Genomic DNA, 22,983 nt, shown 5'->3' with positions numbered 1-22,983 from the left:
TGGATGGTTTTGTTTGGCTCGGCCCTCGGCGGGTGTGGCTGGATCTGCTGAAGCCGACACTGAAACAGATCAGACGTAAGTAGCTCGCTCATTTTGGTTCTTACTGGATTTTGCAGTCCAGCAGCACTGACTGAAAACAGATATTTTCAAAATGGATGTAAAATATATAAATTTGAGGAACTGTGCAAATGCAGGTTCCTAGTGAGTTCTAGTCCTCTAGTAAACACTGTACACAGACTTAAATCAAACACTAGATAGATTATAGGAGAATGTATTAGTGATCTTTCTGTAGGGTGAGACCTGAATATCCAAATATTCGTTCGTTGGTAGGTAATCAGTTTTAGTATTCAGATATTCGAGACCCCCTGCTGCTGCCGCACAGCAGTGCCAGTGACACCTACAATCTTGTTGGCAAAGTTTCATGTGTAAATCTTTCAGGTAGCAGCTTCTGTCGATCTCACATCAGTGATGGAAATGTGTCACATTCTGTGCACACAAATGGTTATGAACAGCTGTATTCTGTTCATCTGTTACATTAAATATTAGATAACTTTTGTTTTTTAACCCAAGGTACAGTCAGATGGGCAAAGAGGTACTTTTGAATATTGGACAGTTATTACCACTGAAGAGCTGGAGCCCAGTCATTTGGGACAGCCCTACTTTTTTGTGTCTCTGTCTTTCTCTTCCCACCCCTTCATTCTTAAACATGTCTCATTACTTTCCTCCTTCAGGGCCTAAAAACACCATCCTTCGTTTTGTGGTGAAGTTCTTCCCTCCTGACCACACACAGCTCATGGAGGAGCTGACTCGGTAGGTCTTCTCAACACCAAAGCCACACCTTTGTGAAGAACTTCCTAAAATAACAGACGGGCTATTCTGTCTAGCCGGAGTGTTTTCTGTCCTTCAGGAAGATTTAAAGTACCAGTTCTATCTGAAAATAAAGCAGGGTAACAATATGTTTCCATCTTGTTTTGTACATTTTGTCATTCTTGGTCAGCTGCTTTCCATTTCTAACACATTTATATCCACAGGCCATAACAAGAGGGGTTTTTTCTTGGACTCAAAGACATTTCATGTTTCATCTGGGAGCCAGGCTCATAAGACATTTGTTGTTCCAAACCAGCTGAAAGGAGATGAATGCTCCGACTACTTGTGGGTCTTTTATTCATAGTTTTGGGAAAAAGCTGTTTTACTATAAAAAGACTTGCATATTTTGATGATAACGTAATCTCAGGCATCCATCTCTATCTGGAGAAGCATCTTTTTTCCCCTGTTAGAATTTAAAAATGAGATTTATAGGACAAATGCTCATGTTCCCACCTTTTGGCTCAGTTCTTTTCACCTCTGTTTAGAAAGTAGAAATTCTCATCCTTGTTTTGTTTAGTCTGACTGAGCTCACTGGGGCCAACTGCACTGTTTGTGTTTGTCTAAGCTCATTCAGGACTTCTACATTATAGCGCTACTCTGTGTCACATAACAAAACATAAGTAGTAGGATGATCTGACCTTCAACACGTTCCCATGACGCTGTGGTTCCCTCCAGCTTCCCAGCTGGTTTTTACTCAAGACCAAAGCCAAGCAGGAAGTGAACATAGTGTCTGTCATCTGTGTCGGGATCTCTCGAGACTGAAGAGATACTTAGAATTTCATAAAATCCCACCCCATATTTATTATTTGCTTTTTTAAAGTAATTTAGTCCCTTCCTCTTCATATAGTATTTTTATTATTAGTGGTACAGTAGGATCCGTCGTTTCAGGTTCAAGTTAAATTTAAGAGCTTTTAAATACCCCATAGAATGAAAATGTAATTCCTGATTCATGACTATACCATCTACAGAAGGAACATATGATGGAAAACCAGCAGGGATGATATGACCTAATATCATTTATATCACATTTTTAGTACTTCCCAGCAGTATAACGATAATTCCTAATGATTCAATCGTTAAAATTAGTGTGACCTGGACATCCATTTAAGTTCATTCAAACCAAAACTGGCGCTTATCTGTTATGACATCTGCGTGCAGCTCATGGCGTGCACGAGGGGTTCACAGGAGACGATGCATTTACCGTTTTTAATTTGATGTCAGCCTCATTGTTCAGTAGTCATTTAGCTGCAGCTGTATCAGTGTTGCATGAAGTTACTGCTAATGCAGACCCAGCTTTTCCTGCACTTGCTGCTTCACAATGAAAGCATTCAACTGGCCAAACTTTTATTGTGAAGCAGTCGCAGGAAGCTTGGTGTCACTGAGATTAGTGCTGACAAGCATAAACAGCTTTACCACGCTCTGCTGCTGTGTGGAAAACTACTAGGGCTCTGGCACCATGAAATAGCAATGATTATTGGCTGACTTCACTAAAACAAAGTGAGGTTGTTTGTCTACACTGTGTCAGGAATACACCAGCTCCTCTTCTGTTGTATTCCTGACACAGTAACTGCTCAACCTCGCTGTAGAGCCACACCACACTTGCCATTACCACCATTAATAATGTGAAGAACCGGGACAGAAGTCTTTACGACTTTCATACCAGAATATAATGACCAGTCCAGGATGCTGTGCATATTTTCCACTGATATTGTTTGGCCTCTCAGCTGGGCAGTATACTCCACTGTGCCAGCTGACTCCAGCATTAACAGCCTCTTTCCTTTGTTTGCCTCTCACAGTGTTTCACTGTTGATGGGTAATGTGGCAACAGACAGACCAAGTGTGCCGATGGACAGATGGCAGAAAGCTTTCTTTGAGGGTTGTCATTAGCCTTTTATTGAAACTGGGACACTGGCCACTCACCGTTACTTTAATATGCTGGTGGTGATGTGTAATATACAGCAGTCAGAGATTTTACGGACTTGTCGTGTTTTGCTGCTGTTTATTTTTCTCATGTTGCTTATGCGTTACAATAGCAATGTAAACTGTGAATGTAATAAGGTTACGTTGTCCATTACAGAGTATCTTGAAGAGTTAGAACTGGCAAGATGTATTTCACACTCAATTAGCTTGGCGTTTTTACAGTAAATAATAAAACTGCCTGCGCCTGTTTGCCTCAAGGCTAACATAAAACAATATGAGAACATCACTTCACTCATTAACTTTATTAGCAAGGTGATCACACAGTTATAAAAAGGTTGAGCTGGACTCTCATAAAGAGCTGCTGTGAGCCATCAATCACACACTCGCACACACAGACGTGTACCTGTGCCAGTCGACTGTCTGTCCCTGTACTGTATGCGAGCTGGTGAGGTCTTATGAATTTTGTCCTTGTCAATGACTGTTTGTTCATTCACTCTTTTATTCTTTGCCACCCAGTAATATGTAACAATTCTCAAAACTGACAATACATAGGCGTTATTCTCTTTGAGCTGATGTACAGTAGCAGGTTTCAAGGTCACCTGTCCTGATGCATTAGAATCATCACACTAACACACACCTCTCCACTGTCTCTGCTATTACTTAAAGTGAAATGCAGCATCATGACTTAGCAACGTGTGTGTGGGTGTGTGTCAGTGACTCCAGTTACGAGGCCCAGATCCTGTTGTAAGCAGCTGACTCTATAATGATTAACAGAAATGGGCTTTTTCCACTTAGCAGTTGGTTTGAAGTCAGTAAATGCAAAGTAGCAGCTGTATGTGTGTTTGAATGTGCAAAGATGCCAAGAGCTTGATGGTAATGGAATTGTTTTTTACAGCTGCTGAGTTTAGAGTGTGCATTAACCTAACAACCTCTCCCTTTCTTCTTCTATTTGACCTCTTTGCTTTCTTCCTTTTCTCCCTTTCCAACACACTCGTTTATCTCTGTGCCAAATCTTTTAATCTTTCTCCATCTCTATTTTGGCTTATCTTTCTTTAGGTATTTGTTTGCCCTGCAGATAAAACGCGACCTGGCCTGTGGTCATCTCATCTGTAACGACACCAGTGCTGCTCTCATGATCTCACACATCGTTCAGTGTAAGGGCAACAGTTCATCAAACAGAAAAGTTCTTTGTAGGCATGCAGCTCCTCATGTTAATGTAGCTGTCAGTCACATGTCTGAAGATACACCTAAGGCACTTTCACATTACAAAATTAATGAGCTAATCTGATGTTGTTAAGGTTTGTTTCCCCTTATGTGTGCAGGGTAAAGAAATGTCATGTGCATCATCTGCCACATATCATATGTGCACTGTGGCTCTTGCTGTAAATGTCCTGTTAGGTCTGACTAAGGACATAATGGGCACCTGCATTTACTAAACAAAAAGCCATCCCCTTAACAGCTTGGTGAAACCAGCAAGTTGACATTTCCCATATCTGAAAAGAGTTCTAGCCTTATTGTACGAGCCAGTGTAATGAAAAAACCTGAATGCTTTGTTTGTATGTGGAGAGACTGACCACAAAACAACAAATACACAAACACATTGCCTATGGGGATATTCAAGCAGTGTTTACCATGGCTAGTGTGCTGCTGGTTTGGGTTTAAACCAGTTTAGTTTAACATTTTACTAAATAATTGACAAAAAGAGCATCATTTTAATGGAATGCTCTCTGCCTTTAACATCAGGAGAAAAGCATCTCACAGTTGGGATCCTTTGCTGGGATTCAGCCCACTCAGTGTTTCCCTCCTGTCACTCATATATAAAGCACCAGTATTCCCAGTAGCGTTATGCAAGGTGTTTGAATGAAATGAACCCTGTATGGGAGTATTTCGGCACTGTCTCACCTCACTGTGTCTTTTCACCAGCACCCTGTACACCTGCTCGTGTTTGTCAGTGATTGTTGTTGTTCTGCACCATACGTATGTGGAGGTTGTAGAATATATGGATTCACACACGTCTTGCAGGCAGCGGCGCGACATGCTCAAGAATCTCACCTCGTTGCCATGGTAACCATCAGTGCTAGTGTATGTTTGAGCACCTGCAGGTGGTACAATATAAGGGATTGCTGTGTTGGACAAATGGAGACACACATGAGCACACTTCATCTGATCTACAGGAGGACAGACTGAGCCTATATAAGATTAGAAAAAAATAAAGCAGGAGAATTAAATCACAGAAGTTAAATGATGTATATGTTCTTTCTTGTTGTGACTACATGCCTGCTTTTCTCTTCGTTTTCGCTCCAAATAAATATTGTATTCTCCTGCTTTCCTCTCCTCTTCCCTGTCCCCTTCAGCTGAGATCGGAGACTTCGATGAGACCCAGAGCTGGCAGCATCTCCTCCACAATAAGTACCTGCCCGACCAGGACGCCATCAGGGACAAGATCATTGACTGCCACCGCAAGCACGTGTGAGTTCCCACGTGCATGTCCACACATCCATTTAGTGTTCACTCCACATGGGTAAAATGGTATAGATAAAAATGAAGTGTCTGGTTCTGAATGGAAAAAGCTGCTGTGTGCTCAGTACATATGAAAGCATTACAATGATTTCATATGAAAAAAATGATATAGTAATTAGGCTGTTTCAGTCTGTAGACTGAGAGCTCTTCAGATCTAGTCTTTTATATGACTAGCACTCTAAAATCCAGTGACATTAATTTTACAGTTTGTGAAACTGGAAAACGCTCCTACAACCAGGCACAAGGACAGTTTCTAACCCCGGGTTGTTACTCTGATGAACACTTGGCCCACGACAGTATGACTGGACAATAAACCCTCAGTGCAACACCTGTAAATATTCATTGTACATATAGATCTGTTGAATCCAGACTCTGTGTGTGTGTGTGTGTGTACAGGTTTCTATTTCTAAGTACTTTACTATTATTTTTTATCTCTTTTCCTAATGCACATTCCTTTGCTTGTTGACATGTACGTACACATTGAGAGCTGCTGTACCAGAGTCAAATTCCTCATGTGTCCAAAACACTTGGCCGGTAAAGCTGATTCTGATTTAGAAGTGGAAATTAGTAAATATTTGTCATTTTTTTATTATAAAAAAAAAGATTGTAATCACAGCCTTATCAGAGTAGTTGATGATTAATCCATCCCAGATGGTTTGACTTACTCATAGTAACATATCATACTTTGCATTGTATTTCATCTCTACTATTAGGGTCACATTTAAATGAACAAAATGAGTTTATTAGTGACAGATCTGCACTGCTCTGATTTTCACAGCATATTAGTATTAATAGCAAGTAGTCATTCTAAGGGTTCCGCTGTTTACCTGGAAATAGCTGGTCAAGATTATCCCTGCTTACACAACAATAGCTGAGGTTTACACTGAGCGGGGATAGGTTCTGTGGTGGCCTTAAGCTTGAAAGTGCCAGCAGACGTTTGTCACATAAACACAAACTGCAGTTGTACTGTATGTGTGACCCACAGAGATCTGTTGATGCAAATGTGCACACACACAATTGCACCCAGCCCATAAGTCCCTCTCCTGCAGAGATGTTTATCTCTTTAACTACATTTGCTCACACACACACCGACCTCTCTTGTCATTTATCTGTGCTTTTTCCACTGCTGTTAGTAAATAAATGACAGATCCGTTTTCTGGAGTGTAAATTCCCCTGAAACGCCTTCCTTAACCAACCTTTAGATCTGAAAACCAAACTGTCGACCTGCTGATTATTTGTCATGGTCACATGCTGCACCACTTGCTCATTGTCTTTCTGTGGGCTCCCCTCTCTCCTTCAGTCCCTCACCCTCAGCTAGGTGATGCAGGAAGGAAGTGGCTAATTCAGCAGCTTATAAAGGAAACAGGAAGCTATTTTGAGATTTTGTGAGGAAACGAGCGTCTTTTGTGCCAAATTTCTTTCCGCCCACTGTGGGCACCATTGTCTGATCCTTCACTGTCGTTTAACATCGTTTGTTGTTTCTACATTCACAAAAAATCTGGAACAGAAACTTGAAATTTGTTATGTCTAACATCTGATGCATAGAATACAAAGAGTAATAGGAAATGATTTTCCAAAAATGGTGACAAATCAGCCAGGAAAGTACCGGTATGCTAAAATGTCCTTGTGATTGTTGCCATAATAACAGTCTCCAGTCTACACCTATAGCTGCTATGATAGCGCATATGAAGACACTTTATCTAGAAATTAGGATGAAGGTTTCTGGTTGTTTCAACTTGAGAATGAGCTGCTGATTGATGGTTCTCTTGACTGATGGATCACTCTCCTCCACAGTGGGCAGACTCCAGCAGAGTCAGACTTCCAGCTGCTGGAAATAGTTCGGCGGCTGGAGATGTATGGCGTTCGCCTTCACCCAGCTAAGGACCGAGAGGGAATTAAACTCAGTCTGGCCGTAGCACACACCGGGGTTCTGGTTTTCCAGGTATAGCCTTAGATTACTGAGTCCATATTTAGCAAACTTTTAAGAGGAACATATTCATACTGTCTAAATATGCTAACACCTTTTCAGCAATATCTTAATGTGCTCATGTCACAGTGGAAGGTTTTCTTGAGTCAAGCCAGAAACATAGCACAGTACACAGTAAGCTATTTAAGTGCATGTTGGGGTTTAAATATATTTACTGCAACACAGCTTTAGTCAGCATTTCATGGTGTAATGAAGGACACATCTTGTTTCAAACACTTTCTGGCATCTTTCTCTGTTATGTCCCTTTTGCACCAATTTTTGTATGCTGGGTTACTATCCCAATTTTTTTTTCTTGTAAAGTGGAAATTATTGTCATAATGTCCTCTTCTTTATCCAGGGGTACACAAAAATTAACACCTTCAACTGGTCCAAAATTCGTAAACTCAGCTTCAAACGAAAAAGGTTCCTAATCAAGCTGAGAGCAGACCCTACTGTAAGTCTGTGTGGCACTGTGCTTCTCTTTTCCTTTGCCTTTTTTTATTCTTCTGTGTCTTTCCACTGTATTTATATCTGCCTCTGTGTCTTCCAGCAGAATACCCACCATGACACGCTGGAGTTTGCCATGGCCAGCAGGGATTGCTGTAAGGTCTTCTGGAAGATTTGCGTAGAGTATCATGCCTTCTTCAGGCTCTTTGAGGAGCCCAAACCCAAACCCAAGCCCATCCTCTTCACCAGAGGATCATCATTCCGGTTCAGGTCAGGAGAGGGTAGAAAGACAGGGACAGGAAACTACAACATCCTTTTCTCCTAATTTGTTTTTTAATCACCTGGTTTTCTCTCTTCCCATCTGCAGTGGTCGAACCCAGAAGCAAATCATCGATTATGTGAAGGACTCAGAGCTGAAAAAAGTTCCATTTGAAAGGTTAAGCTCCCTGTTTTTAGATTACTCCAACAGCAGAAACTGTGATCGCTGCAAGAGACAGAACCAACCCACCCAGCAACCATCACATTTATCACATTGTAACACCCACAGCAGTTATTGTTGTAGCAAGGACACAAGCCAGTTTTCAATTTTCTGTGTTTGCTGATTAGCTGCACATGGTTTGACTTCATCTGTCTGGTCTTTCCAGGAAACACAGTAAGATTCTGTCCAACAGCAGCATGTCCCCTCAGTCTTCTTCCTTCAGATCACAAGTGCCAAAAGAGGTACTATATCAACAAACACTGACTTGATGTTTATTGCATTTGTTTCTATTTCTTCTATTTCCCTTGTCGAGGTTTTGGACGTTTACAGGTTTTACTGCTACTCTGGAGCTGCTCTGTGGCCAAAGGTACAGAGCTGTTTGTCTTGAGCAGCTCCAGGGAGTGAGTATGTGTGAATGTGTGCATTCTCCCAGACTGTAAATAACAATTTATTCCAAGTCAGTCATTTAATTTAAAAAGCTGTTCTCTCCTTGAGCTCTCTTTTCTTTTTATATTCTGTGTTTTTCTTCTCTATGTTGTTTGCAGAGTGCCATGTCTGTCCCTTTAGCAGACCAGCCTGACTCAGCCAGACTGGGCCATCAAGCTGCATCTTACAGTTCAGATGAGCCAACTGCGGCCACAGCCTCCAGCAATGGTTTCCACGATATACTGACAGCACCCTGCTCAGACCCGATTCAGTCCAGACAGAACCACTGTGATGCTGGATTAGCACCGGACCAGCAGCTCCTCAACCCAGGTCCATCCTGCAGGGCAAACAAAGGCAGCAGCTCTTCTATTCCTTACATAGACTGCAGTGACATAGACAGTGAATGTGATGTGACAAAGAACAACAGGGTTACCAGGGGCGACAGCAATGCAAATGACAGCAATGAGGATGAGCCTGCTGCAAGTAATAATAAGCCTGGGGGTCTGTTTGGGGCGATAAATGGGTTCTACCACACCAATCATCAGGGGCTGATGCAGCAGCAAGGTATGCTGAGTAATGGAAACACTGTAGATCAGTCGATAGTGTCTAAGAAGTCTAGTGCGAGTCACGAGCTAACTGATGACGTTTTGTCAAATGGAGGCTCATGTCACGGGCGCCTCCCGCTCCACAGCACGCTGTTAGATGAGATCTTTCAAGGTCGAGGTGCTGCCATAAGTCGGCCACTACGAAGCGGGACTCGTAGTCAGTGCTCCAGCCCGGTGATCAGCAGCTTCCACCACCGCACAAACTCGCTCAGTCATGCTGAGATGACAAACGGTCAGGGTCGGCCGCGCTCAGCCTCAAACTGGGATGATGGTGGACATTGTTTCCGAAAACGTCCAGGAGCGGTCCCTGTGGAAACGCTCATTGTTCCACCCTCAGCCCCCCCACCAAACCACTTTTTTTTTCAGCACGGGTCCCTGTGGAAACTCTCATTGTTCCCCCCTCATCCCCCCCACCAAACCACTATGGCAGCTACTCTCCAATCACCTCAAACCGCACGCCACCGCAGTTTGCGAAGCCATACAACAACATGCGGAATCGCTCTGACACTGATCCATTCATTCTCAGCCAGCTGACATCCACACCCGTCCACCACCCTAGCCCACATCGCTCCAGGCTGCATGCACAAGCCCCTTGCTCTGCCCCAGTGGAGCGAAGAATAATAATTAATGGCAACCACGCAGGGAACCTCATGGTTCCAGGTCAGGCACGGTCCAGTATGGTGCAGCGGTTGTTTGGCCACCAAGGAAAGCCTGGTAACAGCCACAACAGCCTAAACCAGCCGGTCCAAATGATTGACGGCTCCACCAGCAGTGGCACTGATACCAGTGACACAGAGTCAGACACTGGTAGTAGCGCGCACAGCCAGCCGCTAATGTACGGCAACCCTGCTGCTGTCAGCTCCCTGAATGGTGTGAGCTCGTCCCCACTGCCTCGTAACAAGTACTCCTTCGGGAGTCTGCAGCTGGGGGAGGGGGAGGAAGGTGAGGGAGAGGAGGAGGAGGAAGGGTGTTACCACTTTAATGAGGAAGATGTAGGCGATCGACTTTTCAGCTGTTGAGCGGGGTGTGCATAAAAAGTAGCTGAGGAAATGAACCATTATTATGCATAATACATACGGTATAATCTGTTATGTAGCAGTTGTAACATCTTAATTTAGCATGTTGCAGACAAGCTGCTGCATTAAGATGGTTTTAACTTTTTAGAGAGCTATCAAAAACCTAACATGCAGCTGATTAACATGAATCAAGACTGAAACACATTCCATTCACATCTGATTGAATAGTGAAACAGAAGTACGTAGTTGCTGTAGTCCACCGCTTTGACAGGAGATCATTTTTGGAGAGTTGGCATTTATGACCTAGTATTATGTGGGCTTTTTAACAGTGAATAGAAACACCTTTAGATGAATCACTAGTGGTTTCTATACCGCATTGTCCCAGTTTTTGTACTGAATCTCAAATGCAAACCTCGTAGAACATTACTGACTTTCGTCTAATTCTACTCTATAAAAACTGTAGCTAGCTATTTGTCCAAAGGAGAATCAGTTAATGTCTGGAAGCAATTCTGCCAGTTGTCTGTGAAGTTAAAGAATCAGTCTGCTGTAGTTGTAAGGAAAACATTCCTTATAATGTGCCATAACTTAAAAACTGTATATTCACTGTAGAGGTGTGTGCAGATGAAAAATCCAGATTATGTAGGGAAGTTAGGAAATTATCAAACAAATCTAAAGGAAAACCTTCATGTGTAGAACTGTAGTTTTTGTGAGGGAGACATTTGTACAAATTGTCCTCTTTTGTTCTCCAAAAATAGTTTGATGGCATCGCAACAATTCATGTCAGGCTGTTCGCTTTAGGGGGAATTATCGTTCTGCTGATTGTAGCTCACTTCTGTAAATGAGGAAATATATACATACATACACACACACAAAGTGTTGAAACAAACAAGGTAATTTTTTAATAGGTGACACTTGGCTGTTATATAAGCTGTTGAATCGAGCAGGATCAGAGGAAGAAGCAGTTTTTAGTCATAACGCTTCCCTGTTTGTAGTGTCCTAATGTAGAACTTTCTCTAAAATCACAGACTTTTTAAATTATTTAGCTGTTGTCTTGTGCAATAGAAGTGCTTTAAGATAATTGCTGGAGTTCATTAAGGGAATTTAGTGGGAAGTAATGGAGGTTTAAAGGTTAAATTCAGTTTTTAAAGCGTTCTGTGAGAGTTTGGACTGTGCTCGATCACAAGGATAACACAAACTGAGGTATTAGTCTTTAATTGTACAGTGTATTTGAATGTTCGTGTAGAGAATGGATTATTCTTGCTAGAAAATGTTTTTAATGTTTAAGCTACTGGGATCTGTTGGAGCTAATGGCCGTTCTGCCTTCTCAGGAGGTTTTGGCTGAGCTGACGTCTTTTCCTTCTGAGGACACATTCATGCTTTCAGTCCATTTCTATCTGTCTATTCTGAGCAACGTGCATTGTAACGTGGATGTTTGTGGTACAGACTTTGTAGTAATTCTTTTTTTGCATTTACCATTTATGGAGGTATTTGAATATGTTTGCATCAATCAAAACAGAGAGAGAATTAGCATGAGCCTAACCTTTATTTTTGATAGTAACTCATTTCTACTTATGCATTGTATATGCTGTCGTCTGGTCACGGGCTGTCTTCAGTCTTTATTTCCTTCTGTTGCTCTTTTCCCTTTTGTTTACAGTTGTAAACACAGTAAACAATAACCACCTGCCATCGTCCTTAAACCTGTCCGCTTTGCTTGGCTTGGCCCCTGGCATGCACACCAGCCACACACACAGAGCGGTAATTCACTGTTATTTCTCACACCCTTTGGACACTGTTCTCTCTTCTCTTACAATGCTGTTAAGTGGAGGTGTGCTGGACTCCCATCCCCATCACTGTCATTTGCCGGCTGTCCGCTCACTACAACATGCTATTTCGTGTTCTCACTGCAGCACTGAACTGGGGCATACTTTGGTGAAGCTAATAAGAGGAAACAGATCTTCACTTTTTCACTGACATTTCAGTGAATTAAGATGGGATCCTTAGTGCTCCCTGAAACTCTGAAGTCAGGGGATCAGTCTAGGAGGTGACTTAACTAGAACTAAATGTCATCAAGATGTTATTACCTTCTAAAGTCAGAAGAAGTTGTGCTTCCTTGGAGCTACTGTACTGCTCCTTGAAACAAATGCTCATGCTTTGTAAATGCACTGTTTTTAAGCTTGTTTCTGGGGGACACTGCTCCTCACTGCTGTTTTCTCACTGTTTTCTTTTTTGTTTTTTTACTTTGAATGCATGTTAACCAGACAAGCAAAGGCCCTGCTTTTCTGTCATTCTGGTCTATTTTTTCTCTCTTTGTCACTCAATGTTTCTGTCATTGGATATAAAATGGTTCCAAATGTTTGAGAAGAATTAGGTGCAGTACAACAAAACCTCTAAAAATGTGTAGGTTTACAGTTTTCACATAGGTTTTATACAGTTTTCATGTTGTTGTCATTGCTGCACCTTCATGGTTAATTAACTGCACCATGTCTTTCTCAAATATTTAGAAATCATTTGTTTTGCCCCAGGTTTTCTCACACAAGTACGACACGGGTTTGACTCAGCTCCAGTGCTTTTCTAACAGAGTGGGAGGGTGAAGGTAGACAGACAGGTCAAGTTAAGCTTAATGCAAATGTAAGTGCAAAAAAAAAGATATCTTTGAGAGACATTTTATTTTGTAAGGTGTGAAAGTCAGAGTATTGTTAGATGTTGGACACACACATACACACACACACTGGAGTTGAGTCCACCTTGTCTTCCCATTCACTGCCTGTCACTAAATAGCACTTGCAGCAAGTCGCTTCCATTGACGCTTTTTGTAATTTTATTGTACTGCAACAGAGATCGGTTGTGATTTTGTATAGTAATTTGTAAGTTAATGGAGTTCATCAGAGCCAGACTGGGTAGATGAATTTTAAATTAAAAAGTAAAGTGACTGTAGTTTCTTCTGTGATATACACACTGTAATGATGTGGTTGTGTTGGGCTGGTACTAGGCTGCTTAAAGGAACAGGTTGGCATTTTAGGAAATGCACTTGTTTCATTTTTTGCTAAGAGTTAGATGAGAATAACACTCATGTCTGTACACTAAATATGAAGCACCAGGCTTTCTGCCTTTTAGCAGCTCTGTACAGGATAAACTAAGTATAAAAATATGTTGTTTAATGGGGTTTTTCTTTTGTTTGTCTGTTTTGACATAGCTAGGCTAGCTGTTTCCTCCTGTCTTCAGCCTTTATGTTAAGCTAATTGCCTCCTGGCTGTAGCTTCATATTACCACTACAGACATGAGTGCACTATCAGTCTTCTCATATAAGTCTCAGGAAGAAAGTTGGCAAGCACATTTCCCAAAATGTGAAACCATTGTCTTTTATTTAAAATGGCATCAGGTGGCGTTTTAGCGTCACATCTGCGCTTCTCCTTTTGTTTACCTACAGTAGCACAGTTTTTACTGACTTCTTCTGAAGGAATAAATGGGCTTTGTGGCTGTTCTTCTAATTTAACAATCTAAGATGGGTAGCAGTTTTAGTTTGCATGTCCTGTTTTAAGTTAATTTCACATGGGCAGCAGCATGCATTGTAAGTAGAGTGACAGGCTTTGCGACACTTTTAAAGCATAACATTAGAATAAATACCAAAGGTGCAGAGAACAAAGTGCTGCCAATTTAGCTGAGGAACTGCCAGAAAGTCTTTATACTCCTTTACAGAAATGGCCTAAATTCATACTGACTTGCAGGTTTTCTGTCAATTCTGTAACACTGTATTCCTGCAGACCTGTCCTTTTTTATTTTCATCACAAAATACTTGTGGAATACTTTTTTTTTTTTTTACTTCTCTGAGGTCTTTTCTTTACCCTCATCTCTCTTTTTAACACTGTAACTGATTGTGTCCACTAGATATGAATAAAAGCAACCCTGTAAGCTGGAAGAAAAGGGCCTCCAGAATTTTCTGCAGAGGGAACCCGTCTCCAACTTCCCCTGTCCCACCCCTCCCACACCCTGCTTGAACTGTAACCCCCTCTTCATGTTGTACCTAGACTGTAGAGTAGTGGCTGTTTGTTGTGTTCAGCATGTGTGCACATGGTTTGAGCTGGTTTTGTCTGAGTCTCATGTTTCCCAGCTTGTTGTTCCACCTGTGCTTTTTGTTGTGGTAGTTTTCCGTTTCTGTATGGTGGTAAGTTCTTTTATAGCACCCGTCAGATCTGCACTCAGTGGTTGCCATGGTTTTACCCATGATCCAGTTTGGTGTGTAACAGTGGACTCTTTGGAAACTTTGCACCTGGGCAAGTATATGGTTACAGCCATTTAGTTGACCTCTGTAGTGATTCTAGATGTAGTGACAAGTAGGTTTTAGCTACTTTACAGTCAGTCCATACTCCAATTATAGAGATGATTTTAGCCAAACTATCACATTTCTGTAGACGATCGTAGCTATAGTGCATTATAGGGGATATTGAAAGACTGTTATAGTATTCATAGATTGTCATAGTCATTACATTAGAGACTACAAATGTATCTTTACTCATAAGCTTATTTATTTCAACTTGACAGCTTTTTAAATTGCATGCTTGCATTATTTCTCTTTTTACTTACCCTTATAATGCACTGATGGGGCCTTTCTCTGGCAAATCAATTAATCCTTAGCTTTTTACTAACCATGTACTTAACATTCCTTTTTAACATTCATTTAGTTAAGAAACCAAATAAAGAGTAGATGCAGCCTCGCTCTGATTTCAGGAATTGTGTATCTTTTGTCATGTGGCGACCTGCTGGAACATAACTGCTTCTCATTTTAAGTCTTGACTCGTAGTTTAACAGTGATTGTGTAGGACTGGCTAACCTTGAAATTCATTGCCATACAGGGTGGTTACGTTTTGAGACATTCTGGGGCTAATATGTTTTAGGAAAACAATAGTTTGAATTAGAAATCTTTTCATCCACTGCCAAGTGTCTGAGGAAAGAAGGAAAATGCTGCCTGAATAATGAAATGATAAGAAAGATGAATACGCAATGGCAGTGAATTTCACGACAGTATTTGAGTGGCTTTTTATATCATACAGAATCTGCTTTAACACCTTCCCTTATCCTCTTCTACCATCTTCTCTCTTATATCACTCATTGTCCTCTTCCTCTGCCCCCCCCCCTCCTCCTTTTTCCCATTTTTCTCTCCTCCTCCAGAAAGTCCTGATTCAGGTGACTCTCCACCCAGAAGTCCCCATATGGTAGTTAATGGCAATGGTTTGGTAAACGAGCAGGTGAAATGCAGCACCGGTGTCCTGGGTCAGAGTCCTGAGAGACAGCAGCTATCACCACTCACCAGCCCGCTGCTCACTGAAGCTGGCTACATCCGCAATGATGATGAAGAGGAGGCCAGGAGGAAGGTGGGTATATAGACAAGGAGAGGTTGCAGGCTACTATAGAGAAGGTCTTATGTTTTGTTAACTAAACCAAAGACCAGAAACTGTCTTAAGAATGATCAGCTTTTTCCTTGGCAAAAAAAATTGTCATGTATTAATATTGCAGGATCTCGTCACACCCTTATTTGTATACAGATCAGATTTTTAGAAGCCACTTGGATTGATCTCATCTTTCTGTTTGCATCCAGAAGTTCCCCACAGACAAGGCCTACTTCATAGCCAAGGAGCTGTTGACCACAGAGCGGACCTACCTCAAAGACCTGCAGGTCATCACAGAGGTAAGGATTTCTAAGTTGCAGAAGCTACTGGAACGAGCACGGAATCACAATTTTAGTGAGTATCTGTCCATTCAGTTTAGCCTTGTTTAAGTGCAAGGCCATTCTCATCTGGCTGGAGGAGAGCTATTTGTAAAGTCATCTGTGTTAAGACCAGAAGCTAGTATGTCCAAGTGTAAACACATTCCCTAAACTATACAGCCCAGAGACTGTGAACCAAGGTTAGTCCTGCAGTAGCGAGTCAAAGCTGGTTATTTCAAAGCCTGAAGTTTGAGACACCAACTTAAAATTGGTCTATTTAGGACAGTGAGTGAGAGCAGGTTTGTGAGGTACATATTGAACAAACTACAGGGTGCCAAAAACTAGCTGGTTGCCTGTTCTGCCATGCGGCATTAATATTACGTCGGGTTACTAGAACTATGCAGGATCTCTGTTCCAGTACTTGGACCTCCCATCCTGACTTTGATGTGCACTTAGTTTGACTCAGGACTGAGGTTCAGCGTCTGAGGGTTTATGGGCATTTTTCTTGTGCAGGACAGATAATGGATGAAACTACAGCTTCCAAGTGAGCATGTTAAAGTTTCAAGCACTTTTTAAAGGACAATCACCTTTTTGTTTTTTCCACAACCAAGCAATTTATGTGTTATAGTTCAAATATAGTTTATTTGCTGTTTATGAGCACTATTAGCTCCCGTTAGTTTACTTGTAAAACCACTAAAACCAACACACTCTGCGTTCATATGCACTGTACCATGTCTGGATGCTTAATCTTGGAATAAAAATGCATCTTTGCATGGGTCAGACTGTCTTTCTGTTTGTGATTCCACTTTGCCGTCCGTCTGTTTTTACTGCCTGTTACTAACAAATTGGGGGGGGGGCCCATCACCTTAATATTACAAAGCTGACTGTGACTTCAAAAATCTCATTTCCTCCCTTTTGTATCTTTTTCTCCATCCCAGCTGTTTTTCTAGTTGATGCCCTATTTGATGTGGGAGGAATGCATGTGCTGACAGTTTTTAAAAATGTTTAAATATTTTCTTTGGCTGGCATCACTGGCGATCCCACACCCTTTCTTCTTTTTTGCCTCCTTCCGGTGTGTCACCCTTCCTCTCCCTCCCACCACTGTGGAACAGCTGGACGGCTCCTGTCTGCACCAACTGTAGTAATTGTGCGTGATTTACGTTGAGCGGAATATAAGCCCCTTGTGTCAGGAGTTGTAGTGCACTGACCTGGGGTTTAAGAGGATCATATTGAGTCTGTGTGTGTATCTGATTGATCCCCTTGGTGCAAACTAATGTCATTGTGCTTTCAAGTCAAATCCCTTCTCCTACTACTTTTTAAGCTACATTGATGCCATTGTCATCTCAAAAATGATTTCATAAATGAAGAAGAGTTTGCATGTGGTTATATATTATTCTGACAATTATTTTCTCAGTTGGATGAATAGTCTTTTGAGCTATGAGTATCAGGAAATGGCAAAACATCACAACTTCCAAAAGTTCAGTTTTTGAATTGCTTTTTGTCTGATCAACCAAGTAAAACCCAAAAATAAGAAATAAATATTTAAGACGGAGAAAGGTTCTAAATTGTCACAAGTGAGAACCTGAAAATTAAAAGATGATCAAAATAGTTGCTTTTGCTTTTAGTCAGTGATCAGTTAAACTGATTAAACTTATTTATGCATTTACTGTCAGATATAATCTTAAGGACCCTCCAAACAAAGTCCAAAATCACTCAAATTCAGGTTTCTAGACATTTGGCCACATCCAGACAAGAAAGGCCTAAAGTTGTGATGATATTTTTTTCACAACTGGAAAATATAGTTCAATTCAAAAGTAGTTTGAGATTAACACTGAGCTGAAATTGCTTTATTTGTTGCAACATAAGCTCAAGCTGTAACTGATTGTGTATTTCTACCTGTGTGTGTGTGTGTGTGTGTGTGTGTGTGTGTGTGTGTGTCTGTTGTAGTCCTTCCAGGGTGTTGTGGGGAAAGATGAGGTCTTCCCAGACCCTGTGAGGAACATGATCTCTGCCAACTATGACCCAGTCTACAAGTTTCACCAGGGATTCCTCAAAGACGTGGAGCAGCGGCTGGCGCAGTGGTCAGTGTCTCTGTTTAGTTACACAGAAAGCTAAAAACACATATTTGACTATAACAAATAACCCAGCTTTGGGGTTACGCCAAAAAAAAACTTTTTGTGTTCTACATTTTCATTAACTTCCTTTAACCTGAAACCACTGGGAGAACTGAACAGTTTGCTACAGTACAACTTCTCATCACTTCTAAGTCACTGCATGGGAACTAATGTGCACACTTCAAGTCCTTATTTCCTCCTATGGTAATCTTCTGTGGTACTTTATGTAATGACAGATGAGAGAAAGACACACACAAACCATGATTTTAGAAAGGGCCCGGGCACTTGCTGTTAAGATGAGTGGGATTGTGGGAATTGATTGACAGCTTTCCAGTCACCTTGTAGCAAAACATAGGTCTGGCCTGACATCTACTGGTAAATGAGTGTTACCAATGAATCTAACTCAAATATTGACTGTCTTTCTCAGGGAGGGTCGATCCAATGCTCACATAAAAGGAGACTACCAACGAATTGGTGATGTTTTACTGAAGAACACTCAGGGTTTGAGGGTAACTGTAACCTCCCTTTTGTTATTTCTGCTTGCACAATATCTGCTGTAAGAGATTTGGATTACAGGTGTAGATTTTGTGGATTCTGAAATACGAGCTTACATGAAGGCAGGAAGTGAAGCTGTTAATATTTCGGTTGTATCTTGTTGTTTGATCTCTCCTTCTTCCCTTTACGTCTGCAGCTGTTGACGATTCATCTCCAGAAACATTCAGAGTGCCTGGTGGAACTGGAACGGGCCTGTAGGTAGGTGTGCCACAGAACAAAACAAGGAGAGGCCAAAGGTTAGAGCACATGTGTCAAACTCAAGGCCCACGGGCCAAATGTGGCCCGTCACGTCATTTTATGTGGCCCGTGAGAGCTTAATAGGTGCAAATATATACTAAAATAAGTATATTCTGCTTTAAAGCGTGCATTGACCATAAACTACATCTCCCACAATGCATTTAGATTGTTACACGCGAAGTAAGGGCATCTCTCCACTTTAAGAGAAATCTCTACAAATGATCCCAAAATGTCCAAGAAAAGAAAAATCGCCCACTTTCCTGTTTGTCAGAGCATCTCAGCCTCAGTTCCCGGTGCTTTTTCATGTGCTCAGTTGGCTACCAAACTGAACCGGTTAATGAATGAGTTGGATCGGCGCTTCTCTGACTTTAAAGCACAGCACTTTGGTTTTGCCATCTTTGCCGATCCTTTCACCGCCGACGTCTGCAGTGCGCCCCATCACCTTCAGATGGAGTTCATTGAGCTTCAAAGTGATAGTGGCCTGAGAACAAAGTTCCAAGATGCTGCAGTCAAGGACTTTTACCGTCTACTGCCCCCTGGCTTGATGCCACAGCTCCGACTTCATGCTGCTCGTGTTCTGTGTATGTTTGGGAGCACCTATCTGTGCAAACAGATCTTTTCAATAATGAATCTAAACAAGACCAAGCACAGGTCACGCATCACTGATGACAACCTCCACACTGTTTTGTGGATTGCCTCAGCACAAGACCTAAAACCAGACATTGACACACTGGCCAGGGGACAACGGTGTCAGACATCTGGCCAGAAAACACAAACAGCTAAGCATTTTTAAAAGCCTGAATTAAAATAGAATGTATTTCAACCAAGACTAAGAACAGTAGAATATATGTGCAATTGAATGATTGTGCTTGCATTTAGTTTTGTGTTTATTTTCATAACATGATCTATGGATGTGGATGTGTGTGAGATGGTGTCTCTGGGTGAGGAGGGATCTACTTGGTGTGTTCAAGGACAGGCAGCATCACCTCATTGTTGTTGTAAAATGCTGCTTCTGTCACACTTGTTGGTTGTACCATAGTTCTGTCCCCTTGACTGTGACAAAAAAAGTTTTGAATAAAATCATAGCTTGTTTTTGATATTTTCCCAATTTACTTGAATAGTTTGATTGTTGATGGATGGAGTAATGTGGGTTTCTTATACCGAACATTTATTTTTACATCTATGCAAATGCATATGTAATATTTGTAACTTGAATAAGAAATAAATACAGAAACAGTTATTTAACAATATGATAAGGAGAAGTTTAATTTATTTTAAATGACATTACATTTAGTTACATTTATACTGTTAATCTGCCCTTTGAGGGCAACCATTATGCTAATGTGGCCCTCAGTGAAAATGAGTTTGACACCCCTGGGTTAGAGGGAGGCATTTAGCACCGTCAGTAGGCCAGGATAAAAGTGTTTACCAGTCGAACTTTGAATGATGACTGGTGAAAATGATAAAGTTATTAGTGTCAGACCTTTGTTACATTTAATGTAAAACTGGTATATTTAGTTATGAAAGATCCAGCGTTAAAAGACACAGCATTTAGCAGCACTTGATCCTTATTGTTGGCTTGAAGATGTGACGAAAACAAAACTTTTACCTTATTGGCTGTAGGTTATAATAGGTGATGACAAGCAGGTGTAAGCTAAGAAAAACGTAAAGAAGTAAAGTTAAATCGGATATTTTTAACTTGAATCATTGTAGGAGCATTTTGAAAAGCAACACTTAGTGTTCCTCCCCTGCCTCTGTTCCTCAGGTCCAGTCGGAAGGTGGAGACTCTGTGTAGGGAGTTTGAGCAGCAGAGGGTGTGCTACCTGCCCTTCAACATCTTCCTCCTGCGACCTCTCCACCGCCTGCTGCACTACAAACTCATCCTGGAGAGGTTCTGTAAGCACTACCCGCCCACCCACGACGACTTCAGGGACTGTAGAGGTACGAGATCGGGTGCGTTTTCCTTGAAACCATCTCCACCTTTATGCTCTCATACATCTGTATTTTTTCCACCCCCAATTCAGCGGCCCTGGCAGACATCTCAGAGATGGTGCTGCAGCTTCAAGGTGTCATGATGAAGATGGAGAACTTCCAGAAGCTTCTAGAGCTGAAGAAAGATCTAACCGGCATCGACAGCCTCACCATGCCTGGGAGGGTCAGCAGCTTTACATGTATTAATGGGAGAGACGACACCTCAATGTCTGATAGAAGTTTATATGGTTTTTAAATAATAATTTCCATATTTGAGTTGAAAATGATATAACTATGATAAACAACCTCCACAATGGGAATTATTATAACAGCAGATAGTCCTGTGACCTTCTTATTTTGGATTTCTCTCTGTTGCTTTTGTATAATTTATAGTATGTTTGTGTTTAACTTACAGGAGTTTATTAGGCTCGGTTGCCTCAGTAAACTCTCAGGGAAGGGTCTTCAGCAGAGAATGTTCTTCCTGGTATGATCTTGTGCTTTTTTCCATGACAACTTCAAGAAAATAAATTGCATCTATCACTGACAGTGATGCAAATAATAGCTGTTCCTGTTCATCTTTCCTCAGTTCAGTGATTCCTTGGTGTACACCAGTCGAGGGATGACCCCGTCCAACCAGTTCAGAGTTCATGGCCAGCTGCCTCTCTATGGCATGACGGTATATAACTGTATTCTTTTTTTAATTTTTAAACCACAGTACTCTACTGCAAGACTGACTGGTGCAACAGTGAAAAAACTTGAAACCTGTTTTCACATGGCATATTGTTTCTGGGGTTGGCACATACAAATAACATTTATTTATTAGCTAATTCTGCCTCCATTGTAGAATTCAAAATGTCCAGGGTTGTTTGTGAACATACACCGATCAGCCAGAACATTCTGACCACTGGCAGGTGAAGTGAATAACACTGACTATCTGTTACAGTGTGTGGGGTATATTAGGCAGCAAGTCAACATTCAGTCCTTTAACTTCCATTTGTACTTTTCAAAAGATTAAAATGTATTAATGTATTTGAATCTTTGTTAAAATGGTTGAAAATGAGAAACACTGTCCATTGGTCTCTATGAAGAGAAAGAGTCAGGGGCTGTAGTGGTGATATCACACCTAGAGTGGTGAGGCTGTTGGATTGGTCTAAACAATTCTCTCTAACTCGTCCTCACGACCACAGTTAAGTTTTACACCATAAGTTTTTCACTGAATTGTAGACACATCTGTGCTCTTCCTGACAGTAGAACTGTGGAAACAAATGGATTCACAGAAGATGCACAGTGAGCTGCAGAGTGACATCAGTGCTGACCGACTGCCACACGGACTCCTATTTAAACAGTATTAGGCAGGTGGTCATAATGTTATGGCTGATTGGTGTATCTTGACAAATGTGTCAAGTGGGATTTATGCATGTAAATATAGTGTGTGTTTAAGTTTAAAGGTGATGTGTGTTTTTGCAGATCAGAGAAAGTGAGGAGGAGTGGGGAGTCCCTCATTCATTCACCTTGTTCGGGCAGCGCCAGTCTGTGGTGGTGGCAGCCAGGTAGACGCATGCACAGCTGAACAGCCCTGGTCATCATAGCGACACAAAGAGTTTATAAGGGACCACAAATGGGCTTTATAATTAGAATGTAATGAGAGAAATGAAGGTGTTAAGGAAAAGAAACTATTACAAGAACAAGCAAACTAAATGCCTAATAACAGAAACAGATGAGCTGTTATCAGAATCAGAATCAGCTTTATTGGCCAGGTGTGTTCGACACACGAGGAATTTGACTCTGGTACATCAGCTCTCAATGTGCAGACAGTAAACCAGCATAAGGCTGTGTGATATAACAAAATAAGCAGTATTTACAAGCAACAGAAAGTGCAAACAATGCAGAACAAGTAGTATGAACAGACAGTAATAATGCAGACAGCGAAGGACTGTTCTTTGAAATGAGATAAATAGGGATAAAAATAGAGTACTTAAAACAGAGAACTAGATACCTGTACAAGTCTGTATAATCTGTACAACGTATATATACACAGGTATTGCACTGAGGGTTATTGTCCAATCATACTGTCATTGGTTAAGTGTTCATCAGAGCGACAGCCTGGGGGAAGAAACTGTTCCTGTGCCTGGTTGTCTTAGTGCACAGTGACCTGTAACA

At 41.4% G+C, this 22,983-nt stretch overlaps 1 protein-coding gene across 8 annotated transcripts in view; it reads left to right on the top strand.

The window, feature by feature from the left end:
- Window positions 1-22,983, top strand: part of LOC109971410 (FERM, RhoGEF and pleckstrin domain-containing protein 1-like) — a 57,353-nt gene that overhangs the window by 28,769 nt on the left and 5,601 nt on the right. For 5 of the 8 annotated variants that reach the window (XM_020619641.1, XM_020619645.1, XM_020619642.1 and 2 more), the window contains 20 exons: window positions 33-75; window positions 732-810; window positions 3,844-3,941; window positions 5,142-5,256; window positions 7,102-7,249; window positions 7,632-7,727; window positions 7,824-7,990; window positions 8,088-8,156; window positions 8,365-8,440; window positions 8,744-8,978; window positions 15,412-15,614; window positions 15,839-15,928; window positions 17,894-18,027; window positions 18,488-18,569; window positions 18,752-18,813; window positions 20,618-20,793; window positions 20,877-21,007; window positions 21,239-21,307; window positions 21,410-21,499; window positions 22,291-22,373. In XM_020619641.1, the coding sequence (XP_020475297.1) occupies window positions 33-75; window positions 732-810; window positions 3,844-3,941; window positions 5,142-5,256; window positions 7,102-7,249; window positions 7,632-7,727; window positions 7,824-7,990; window positions 8,088-8,156; window positions 8,365-8,440; window positions 8,744-8,978; window positions 15,412-15,614; window positions 15,839-15,928; window positions 17,894-18,027; window positions 18,488-18,569; window positions 18,752-18,813; window positions 20,618-20,793; window positions 20,877-21,007; window positions 21,239-21,307; window positions 21,410-21,499; window positions 22,291-22,373 (2,246 nt within the window). The remainder of the gene's footprint in view (window positions 1-32; window positions 76-731; window positions 811-3,843; window positions 3,942-5,141; window positions 5,257-7,101; window positions 7,250-7,631; window positions 7,728-7,823; window positions 7,991-8,087; window positions 8,157-8,364; window positions 8,441-8,743; window positions 8,979-15,411; window positions 15,615-15,838; window positions 15,929-17,893; window positions 18,028-18,487; window positions 18,570-18,751; window positions 18,814-20,617; window positions 20,794-20,876; window positions 21,008-21,238; window positions 21,308-21,409; window positions 21,500-22,290; window positions 22,374-22,983) is intronic. The other 3 variants (XM_020619646.1, XM_020619648.1, XM_020619647.1) reach the window with 3 other exon arrangements.

This window comes from Monopterus albus, unplaced genomic scaffold, assembly GCF_001952655.1.
Source record: "Monopterus albus unplaced genomic scaffold, M_albus_1.0 scaffold224.1, whole genome shotgun sequence".
Lineage (NCBI taxonomy): Eukaryota > Metazoa > Chordata > Actinopteri > Synbranchiformes > Synbranchidae > Monopterus > Monopterus albus.
The sequence above is the reverse complement of the archived record's forward strand: the minus strand, read 5'-3'. Positions and strand labels throughout refer to the sequence as shown.